Source organism: Budorcas taxicolor, chromosome 5 (genome assembly GCF_023091745.1).
Source record: "Budorcas taxicolor isolate Tak-1 chromosome 5, Takin1.1, whole genome shotgun sequence".
Taxonomy (NCBI): Eukaryota; Metazoa; Chordata; class Mammalia; order Artiodactyla; family Bovidae; genus Budorcas; species Budorcas taxicolor.
The window spans coordinates 163,256,459-163,266,365 of NC_068914.1; the positions used below are offsets into that span (position 1 = coordinate 163,256,459).

The following is a 9,907-nucleotide window of genomic DNA, read 5'->3' on the forward strand; positions in this document are numbered from 1 at the left end:
ATCCACTCAGGGCCAGGATCCACGTCCAAACTCACGGCCACCTCCTCGAGGCTGGAGCTCCCAAGCCTGCCAGCCCCTCAGCGGGCCCGGACCCCCGTGCCTCGGGAACCTTCTGCAGCTCCCACGTCCACGGGGAGAGGAGATTTGCTCACAGAGATGCCCGTGGCCACCTGAGCCCCTTGCACGCTGCCCAGCAGGCTCTTAACAAAGCCTTGCGCCCCACCCACCTCGAGGACTGAAGGCAGGGGAGGCAACGGTACAGTCACCCCAACTTGGGCCTGCGGCTGGTCACACCGCGGCTCTCAGGAGCCCTCAGACACACACCCCTCAGTTTGCTCTGACGTGGATTCCAGGACACGCGCCGCCTACAGCATGGGCAGACACGTGGCCCAGGCAGCCGCCCCACTCCCGCGCCCCCACGGAAGACCCTGTGAGCCTCAGCACTTTTGAAGGGAGCCCCTCACTTCCAGACCGAACAGCTCCAGCCATCATTTAGGCCCTCCTTTGTCTCAGGGAAGCTCCAGCCCCAGTGTATGTACCCCCGCCCCCACAGAGCCAGCTCTCTGGGGTCCAGGTCTGGGACACACTGCCCAGGGAGCGCTCTTCTGGCACCCAGGTCCCCCCAGGGAGGCCCTAAAGGGGACCTCGGGAGGGGGCAGGAGGACAAGGACGTGCAGGATGCTCTGCCTGGGCTCCCACACCCGCGGCTCACGCCTGTGCGGGCGTCCACACACGCGCAGATTCCCCAGAAGGCACAGCATGAGGACAGGGGTCCCAGGCCAGGGCTGGGTGCCACTGGCTGTGGTGGCGTCGAGGCAGGCGCCCCCCACAGGGGCCTGGCAGGCCGGGGCTGGCGGCAGGTGGGCTCAGGCCCCCGCTCGAGCCCCAGTGGGGAGGCTGGCGGCAGCATTCCATCACTGCTCAACGTCCAGGCTGCCCAGTGGCTGCGGGGGCTCCGGGGGCTTGAAGCTGATGACCTCCTGGTAGGTGAGCTCTGTGCAGGGAGGGGGGAAGTGTGCGCTCAGGCCCCCAGCGGCCCAGGCCCCCGCCCCCTGGGAGCACCCCCTCTTCCTGGGCCCGCCCTGTGCGGCCCCCAGGTTTCTGGTAGACTCAGCCAGGCCTAGCTCTAGCTGCCCCCGCCCGCCCCAGTGTTGGGGGGGTAGATGTCCCCCCACCCAGACCCTCTCGGAGGAACAGGAGCCCCTGCTGAGAATGGCCAGGGCCAGCCTCGGGGACGCGGCCCCACCCTTCCACTCCTCCACCGTGCGCTCCTTGGCCTCCACGCTCTCGTCGTAGGGCTCCGCCTCTGGCTCGTCCTCCGGGTCGTGGTACTGGCTGAAGTAAGCATGTGCCAGGGCCTCGGCCGCGCTGACCCTCTGGTCACTGTCCAGCACCAGCATCCTGCCCAGGAGGTCCACAGCTGCAGAGGTGGGGGTGCCAGGTCAGCCCCACCCCCGGGGCCGAGCGTGGAGCCCCACCCAGGCCCCCAGCCGGTCCTCACCCAAGGGGTTGGCTCCGCGGAAGATGCTCCTGAGGTCCTTCTGGGGCATGGGGGGCAGGGACTGGATGTAGGTCCGGGCCTAGGTGCCCACAGAAGGGTCTGAGGGGCTGTGCACGGCCTCCCGGCCCCTGGCCCTAAGCCAGGCAGGGGCTTGCTGGGAGAGGCCCCCAGCCTTTCTCTCCAACATGCCTGGCCAAGGGCATCCGTGGAACAAAGACCTCCCCTCTAGGATCTGGGGGCTCCAGCACCTCGCCTGGCCCCACAGGCCGGCAGGCCCAGGTGTGGTGCCATTCCACGGTCCGTAGCCAGGATGCTGCAGGTGGCCAGGCTTCACCTGCCCTGTCCCTCACGCCAGGAGTGTCTCCCCAGGTCTCCCTGAAGGGGGCCGTGCCCGCCTCAGGGTCTGTTCCACTGTGACCCATGCTCCCCCCATGGGGCCCCATCTAGTCCCACAGCCCCCCTCCACCAGGTCAGCAGAGGGGCTGGTGACCAACAACTCACATGTTCTGAGGATATCTTTGCTAGAACCTCAGGGCTGGGTGTGCCCACCACCTCCATGATACGCTTCAGCTGGTCGATGTCTGCCTGGCTCAGGAAAGGTCCAATGGCCAGGTATGGACTCTCCTGGGATCCCAGACCCCAGACCTGGGGTCACTGCCCAGACCCTGCTCTCCTGCCGCTGAGGACAGTGAGCCCAAAGTGGCATGGTGTGGGGCAGAGGAGGCAAGACTGGCCAGAAAGCGCCAGAGCCCACGTCCCTAGACCCCCACCCTGCAATGGGAGGCCCAGCCTTCCTCCCCAACCTGAACCAAGGATACAGTCACTTCCGGGGAAGAGAGCCTTTCCCTGGAGCAGCTCAGCCATGATGCAGCCCACGGACCAGATGTCCACTGAAGCAGAAGGTGTCGCCATCAGTCTGCCCACCCGAAGCCCCGCCCCAGAGAGCTGGGGGCTGGGCCCACGGCCCCACGGTCACATCCAGGGCCCTTCCTGACGGCGCCCTGGGCAGGGCAAGGGTCAGCCCAGGAGCCGCGGTGCCCTGCCTCTCTGAAGGTCTGGTCCTGAGCGCCTGGCCTGTCCCCAAGGCCCCTGGCCTCCGGCCCCGCCCACCCCCGCAGGCCGCGCCCCGCGGGGCCGCGGTCACCTGTCTGGCTGTAGTGCATCCAGTTTAGCATGATCTCGGGGGCCCTGTACCACCGCGTGGCCACGTAGCCAGTCATCTCCTCGTCTGCCTGGCGCGCCAGTCCGAAGTCCAGGATCTACGGCGACCCCCGGCTTCAGCTCCGAGGGTCTCCACCTCCCCGCAGCCGCCTCCCAGCCCCTGCCCCGGCGCTCACCCGCAGCTCGCAGTCCTCGTTCACGGCCACGTTGCTGGGCTTCAGGTCCTGCGGGGCGGGCGGGCGCGGTGAGAGGCCGGCAGAGTCCCTGGCGCAGGACCACCGCCGCCTCCGCGCACCGCACCTACCCGGTGGATGATCCCGGCCGAGTGGATGTACTGCGAGGGGGAGACGGCGGGGCGTCAGGCGCTGGCCCCCGCGCCGCCTCCCGCTCCCGCTCCGCGCCCACCTTTAGCCCGCGCAGCAGCTGGTACACGAGGAACTGGACGTGCTCGTCACTCAGCGCCTGGCACTTGACGATGTTGTTCAGGTCGGCGCCCATCAGCGTGGTCACCAGGTACCTGGGTGCGGCCGGGAATGAGCCCCGCGCCGCCGCGCCCCGCCCCCCGCCGCGCCCCGCCCCCCGCCGCGCCCCGCCCCCCGCCGCGCCCCGCCCCCCGCCGCGCCCCGCCCCCCGCCGCGCCCCGCGCCCCGCCCCGTCCCCGCCCCCGCCCCGCCCCCGCCCCGCCCCGCCGCGCCCCGCCCCCCCCGCCGCGCCCCGCCCCCCCCCCCCGCCGCGCCCCGCCGACGCTGCTCACACTTCGCTGAAATCCTCGAGGGAGGTGGCCGGCGTGAACACGTCCAGCAGCCCGATGACCTGGGGGCGCGGGGAGTCAGAGCTCCGCGGCCCCGCGCGCGGCGCGCCCCGCCCCGCTCGCCCGCCCGCCCCGCTCGCCCGCCCGCCCCGCTCACGTTCTCGTGCTTCAGGTGTTTGAGCAGCCGCAGCTCGCGGTAGGTCCTCCGCGCGTGGATCAGAGACTGGAAGGGCCGCGACAGCTTCTTCACCGCCACCCTCTGGCGCAGCCGTGTGTCGTAGGCCGAGCTGCAAGGCCGAGCGTCAGGGCCTGCCTCGGTCACTGGCCAGAAGGCCACCGGCACAGGCATGAGACCCCACTCGCTCCCAGGCTCTCCCCTCCCTCCTGGGGTCTTCTTTTTTAAAAATATTTGTTTGGCTGTGCTAGGTCCTAGTTGAGGCATGTGGGATCTAGTCCCCTGACCAGGGATTGAACTCTGGCCTCCCCGCATTGGAAGGAGGGCATCCTAGCCACTGGACCACCAGGGAAGGCCCCCTCCTGGGGTCTTGCTCCTTCCTCCAGAGGCAGGTCCCCTTCCACTGACCCCCTGACTTCCGGCCTCCCGAGACCACCTGAATTTCTCCTGACTCCTGCCTCCAACTCAGGGTGGAAATGCCACCCCGGGGAAACAGCCAGAAGCCTGTTGCCAGAGTGGATGTTCCTCCAGCTCCCTGTGGGCCACGGGGGCTGGGAGGCCCCTGAGGGGTCCCAAAGCCACACCCAAAGCCCCGGAATGTTCAACACGTGGAGGAGAACCTGACCAAAGGCGTGTGTTGCATCCCCGTCTGTGGCAGTGAGAGGCTAGACAGTAGGGAATGTCCAGCAGAGGGTGGCATCTGGACCCCCAGAGCGCTTCCCCTCCTGCAGCCCCACTCCCCGGAGGCCCAGACCTGCAGCCTCCGTGCCCAGCTGCTCAGTGTGCCCTCCGCCCTCCTGCTCCACCGCTGTCTCCGGATCCTCCTTCCCTCCAGCGAGCTGTCCTGTGCAGCCACCCCACCCCTCCACGCCCACGCAAGGAGTCTCCTGCAGCAGGTGGGATGCTCGTGGGCGATGGTGGAGGAAAGCCGCTCTGGGGTGGGAGTCAGGGGGAGTTGCCCCTCACAGGGGAGGGGAGCAGACCCTTTTCTGTCTGCAGGGTCAGCAGAGGACTGTGGGGATTGACACCAGGCCATCAGCCTCATCTGAGGAGGGAGGGAGCCCAGGAGTGACACCTGCCTGGGGGCCCGCTTCCAGCAGGGCTCTGTCAGCACCCCCAGGGGCCACACACACACACCCTCTCCTGCCACTGAGGCCTTAGGGGGAAGCCAGGGCCCGCTGGCTGGGGCGGCTGGAGTGGCCTGGGGTTCCCGATGACTGGCCAGTGACAGCATGAGGCCTGAGGCCCAGGAGACCCCAAACCCCTTCTCCAGGCTCCAGCGCTGGGCCCTGGGAGTGATCTGAAGAGTCCCACTTGGAACCTTCTGCCACGTCCTACAGGAACAACTCTCCCCCGGGGGCCTGCCTGCCTATACCAATGCCCCCCCAGACACCTGGCACCTCACCGGTTCTGGATTTGGGGGGCACCCTTCAACATCCACACCCACAACTGGCCTCACTGTCAACACTGAAGCTCCAAGTACGGTCTGCAAGCCCCGACTGGCCCCACCAGGTCCAGAGGCCTCCCCAGGCCCACGCTCCCTCCTGTCTAGGCCCCAGGGTCTCTCTTGGTTGGGGCAAAAATGGGGAGGGGTGTAGACCCCCTAAAGACTGTGGGGGATGGTAGCCTTCTCTGATCAGGCCTGAACCCCATTCGGAGTCTGAGACCCCTTGGAAAACGGGGGAGGGGACAGGGCCCACGGAGGAGCTGGAGGTCATTCTTAGGCAGGGATCTTGGCGCCCCAACCCCAAGCAGGGCTCTTCTTTTGCAAGCAAAACTACCCACCCTGGGGCGGGGGTATCTATCGGAGCCCAGGTTGCCTGACCCTTGACCGGGGAACCCCATATGCCTGCTCAGACATCCAGGGCCACGGAGACCGGCCCTTTCGCCAGCTGTGACGCCGCAGATTCAGACCCGGAGGAGGACTCCCTGGGCTGGAGGGGCAGAGGGATGCCCCTTCCCCGGCCAGGGAGAGGCGCCGGGAAAGTTTCCCTCGCGCCCCCACCCCACATTCATTCCTCGGATCCGCGTAAGGCCCGGAGGTGGAGGCAGGGCGAGCCCCTCCCCGCGTCGGAACCCCGCACGGGGGGGAGGGGCGCGCGCGGAGACCCCCCCTCCCACCCCAGCCCGCCCCTACCAGACTGAGCCGTAGGCGCCCGAGCCCACCGGGCGCAGCCCCTGCAGCCGCTGCGGCACCTCCCACAGCGTCTTGTTCAGCTCCAGCCGGTAGAAGCCGGCGCGCGGGCCCGACATGTCCGGAGCGGCCGCAGCTCGGCGCGCGCCCCGCCCCGCTCCCGGCGCCCCGCGGAGCCCCAGCTGGCTGCGGGAGGCGGGGCGGGGCGGGGCCAGGGAGGGGGTTCCCGCAGACGGACGCGCGGCTTCCAGCCGGCCCTGGGCGGCGGCTGGGCGGAAAGCGGCCTTCCCGGGGAGGGGAGGGCGGCGGCCGTGGAACGGCTCCTGGCTCCTCCCGCGGCCTCCTCCCGGGGACCGCGCGCCTCCCCCAAGCGCGCCGCGTCTGTCCTCGGCGCGGCACCTCCCGGGCCGGGCCGCTGCCACCTCCCGGGCTCGGCTCCCCGCACCCTCCCGTGCCCGCACCCAGGGCGCCACCCCTGCCCACCTGCCTTCGCCCGCACTCCGCCACTCGCCTGCTCTGAGTTCTGCTTCTCCCCGCTCCAGCCTGCTCGGGGCGGGCACCCCTCCTCTCCCGGCTCCTCATCCGGGCTTTGCACCCCTCCCCTCCCCCAGCGAGCTCCTCCTGGAATGAAGGCAGAATCCTCTAAATCAGAGAAGCAGGGCGAACCATGGGACATATATATATTTATATTCATATACATATTTTTCAGATAAATATGTAAATGAATATTTACATACCCCCAATAAAAGCTAAGCATTTGGTTGGGTAGGGTCCCTTCCGCGTGGGCCGATGGCGGCGCCTTGGACTCTGGGTCGGCCTCGCTTCCCTTCCCGTTTGGCCATCCGGCCTTGGCCGTGTGGTTCGCTTCCTAGTAAAGCTTCCCCGACCTGGTGAGGCCTTCTGCAGCGGCGGCTCCTGGGCCGGGCTCAGCCGCACCCTGGCGGAAGCGCAACTGCCGGGCCGGCCCGGAGACCCGCCCTCAGGACCAGGGACAGCGGCGGCGCCGGGGGGAATGGGAGGGCTGGACTCAGGAATCTCTCCTCACCTGGGCCCTCTTTGGGGCCTGGTACCCGTCCTCCTGCTGAAGTAGCCCCCTCAGCTCTGACCTCTTCCAGGAAGCCCACTCACTCTGACTTTCCCAGGTACTGCGGGGTCTCGAACTGCGAACTCCACCCCGCGCAGGGCATTTCCTCTCTGCCCTTGGAAGGTGCAGTTTGCACCGGCTGCTGTCACTGAAGGGGCTGGGCCTATTTCAGCATCTGTCTGGAGCTCTGGGCGGGAGCGGAGGCTTCTGTTTGAAGTGACCAGGGTTGGGATAGAGCACCTCTGGGGAGTCAGCCCCCTGACCCGCACCCTGGGGAAGCAGGGGGGGAGGGCGGGGGCCGGCGCTCGGCTGCCCCTCCCAAGAGAGTGCGACCTCAGGCTGGGTGCCCAACCTTCCCCTTTTATGAAACAAGCAAAAATCTGAGTTTTTATGTGAAACCTCCTGATATTCAAATATTGATAACCAAATTAAAACATGTCAACACAGTCCCAGGCAAACGGACAGTTGTGCCTGGCGAATCCGGGTCCTGCAGGGAGCCCAAGCGTAAGTAAGAAGGGCGCCGGTCCCACTCCCAGCGCGCGGGCCCCAGTTCCTCTCTGGGCGCCGGGAGCGCGGGATGCGGTGAAGACGCTGGTGTCCCCGCCCCCAGCCTCTGGCCGTACCCCCGCTTCCTTGGGGCCCCGCGATGGGGACACCTTTCCGGCCGGGCGAAGTGACTGAGGTTTTGTGCGGAGTTAATGGAGCTTCAGCTAAAGCAAGGAGGGAGGGGAGCGGCGGGCCGTGGGAACCGGCCGCGCGCCGCAGGGAGGGGCGGCCTTTGTCTGCACCGAGGCCGCGTGGGGCGGGCCGCGTTCCCATGGCGACCGGCGGCCCCGGCCGGGCGGGGTGGAGCAGGCGCCGGGTCCTCCCTCCTCCAAGGGGGCCAAGAGGTCTGTCGACTAAGGGAGCCCCGCCCGGCCTTTTCCCGTCGCCCTCTTTCCCCCGGAATCCCAAACGCGAGTGGGGATTCTGTCCTCCGACAGGATCCGCAGTTTTTGTCCCTCACTGTGCTGTGTTTTCAGGGTCGTCCTGGCCGGAGCCTGGAGCAGGGCTGGCATGGAGCAAGGGCAGACAGGAGCGGCAGGCGCTGTCTGCGTGAGGAGGGCGTGGTGGGGCTGGCAGAGACGAGCCCGCGTGAGCCCTGGGCCGCCGACCCGACCGCACCCCTGGCCCCTTTCCACTCCCTATTGTGACTCACGGGGTGGGGGGTGGGCGGGGCATACCAAGACCCCGCATGCCGTGCCTGCTGTCTCCTCTCCACACGTCCAGACCACCCCCTGCTCAGCCCCACGCCGGTCTTCTGACTGGCTGCACGTCCCCCTGAAGGGAAGAAACCTTTAGGGAGGTCAGACGAACCTCCTAAAATGCTATCTGGCCCTGTCACGGGGGCCCCGTGACTTAGATGTGTCATGCTCCTAACAATCAAGCAGGGTGTGGTCCTGGGCTGGCTGTTCTCGGTAGCTTGGAAGGAAAAGTCTTCAAGGTTGCTGGTCACCCCTCGGTCTTTGCCTCTCCTGGTTCCCACTGCATTGGGAGGAAAACGGGAAGCGCAGAGGGACGGAACTCCTCGGTTTGCCAGTCTCCTGACCCCTCCAGGCCGGCCAGCCCACCCCCACGCACCCAGCATCCACGCCCAGTTTCTCCACTGGCCCCATGAAAGGACGGCCTCTGGATCCATTCACGCGCCTGTCCTCCACGGGGGAGAGCACCCCGCCTGTTGGACCTGCAGCAGAAGGCAGTCTCACCCCCTCTCCCCATTTCACGCCCAACTACCAGTGGGGAGGAGGCAGAAGTGCAGGCTTCAGTCCCCTCTAGGAGCCAGGCCTCCAGGCCCCTGCTCCCTCTAGCCTCCCCCACCCTCAGGTTAGCACTTCCAAACTGTGCCCCCTGCTCCAGTCTAGCAGTGTCTTGTTCCGCCTTCCTGACCTAGTACAGAGCCGTGTTGCTGCTCCTCGGGGTAGGGGTGCCAGTTGTGTGCCTTCCACGTGGGAGATACCCACTCTCGTTTCATGCGGCTTGAAATCAGCGGCCTGTCCAGAAGTGCCTCATGATCGAAAACCTAACCTGCTGAGACCTCTCAGCCGCAGTGGTGTACACCAGGTGGAGACACAGGCCGGGGGGCCTGCCAGTAGCCTCCAGATCCTGGGAATGAAGCCGCACATGCCGGAAAGCAGGTCAGACGGATGGGACCCAGAGGCAAGTGAGCACCTGGAAGGAACCGGATCTGAAGCTGGGCCCTCCACTTGTTCCTGTGAAGCCACTAAATCCCTTTCCTGCTGGGGTCGGTATTCTTGGACCACATGGGCCCCCTCAGGGAAGACCCTTTCTGCCCCCTTTACTGCTGTGTAGCTAGTGCCCAGGACGTGTTGAATGAACACGTGAGGGCCCTGACACACTGATGCTGCGTGCGTGCATGTGCACACCTGTGCTCACGGCACGTGTGCTTGATGGCCGCAGGCTGGTACACCTCCTGGTTCCTGTGCTGTGTGCAACGTGCGATTGGGAGTGAGCCCCTGCCCCCAGGGAGGCTTCTGGGGCAGCCCCCCTCCCTGCACTAACAAAGGGGCCTCATGCTCTTGGGTACACAGGCCCTTGAGCTCTGCGTATGTGCTGAGTCATCCTGGGCTGGTCTAGGGCACCTGGGAGGTGCCAACCCTAAAGGACCCACAGCCTTGAGCAGCAGGGACAGAGAGCCTCTCTCCAGGAACCACCGTGCCCACCCGCGTGTATGCAGTAAGGGCTGAGCAAACGTGTGCTGGCTGGACCACGCTGTGGGGCACCGCACCTCAGCAAGGAGGAAACAGCTCCCCCGCGCTCACGCCATGCCCACCCCTACCACCAGAGGGCGCCCAGGCAGCCCCTCCCCCACTGGGCGGACGTCTTGCTTTCAGGGTCTCAGGGACCAGCTCCTCTCCACAGCCCAGAGCTCACGGCCGGTCTGACCAGCATCCTGTCCCGCTGGGGCTGCAGGGAAGACAGGGACCGAGGCCCCACAGGCACAGCAAGAGGCGGGCTTCTGGGGCCACAGAGAATGCATGGGAAGTGAGACCACAGGCAGATCCGGGGACAGGGCAGCTGTGCAGGGATGGCAGACCGGCAGC

General features: G+C 67.1%; 1 protein-coding gene across 1 annotated transcript; it reads right to left on the reverse strand.

Annotated features, from left to right (window-relative positions):
• Positions 1-11: 11 nt before the first annotated feature.
• On the reverse strand, positions 12-5,841 carry MAPK11 (mitogen-activated protein kinase 11). The gene is made up of 12 exons (XM_052639628.1): positions 5,726-5,841; positions 3,571-3,700; positions 3,417-3,475; positions 3,068-3,179; positions 2,967-2,996; positions 2,839-2,886; positions 2,646-2,760; positions 2,320-2,391; positions 2,003-2,082; positions 1,502-1,580; positions 1,247-1,420; positions 12-994 (listed from the first exon to the last, which is right to left on the reverse strand). Exons 1-12 carry the CDS (start codon positions 5,839-5,841, stop codon positions 915-917), a joined length of 1,095 nt encoding a protein of 364 aa, XP_052495588.1. The 3' UTR covers positions 12-914.
• Positions 5,842-9,907: the final 4,066 nt, after the last annotated feature.

Coding starts and splice junctions, on each gene's coding strand:
- MAPK11 (XM_052639628.1), bottom strand. CDS start 5,841: ATGTCGGGCCCGCGCGCCGGCTTCTACCGGCTGGAGCTGAACAAGACG. Junction 2,997..3,067: donor AGCTGCTGCGCGGGCTAAAG/GTGGGCGCGGAG, acceptor TCCCCCTCGCAG/TACATCCACTCGGCCGGGAT. Junction 2,392..2,645: donor GATGCACTACAGCCAGACAG/GTGACCGCGGCC, acceptor CTTCTGCTTCAG/TGGACATCTGGTCCGTGGGC.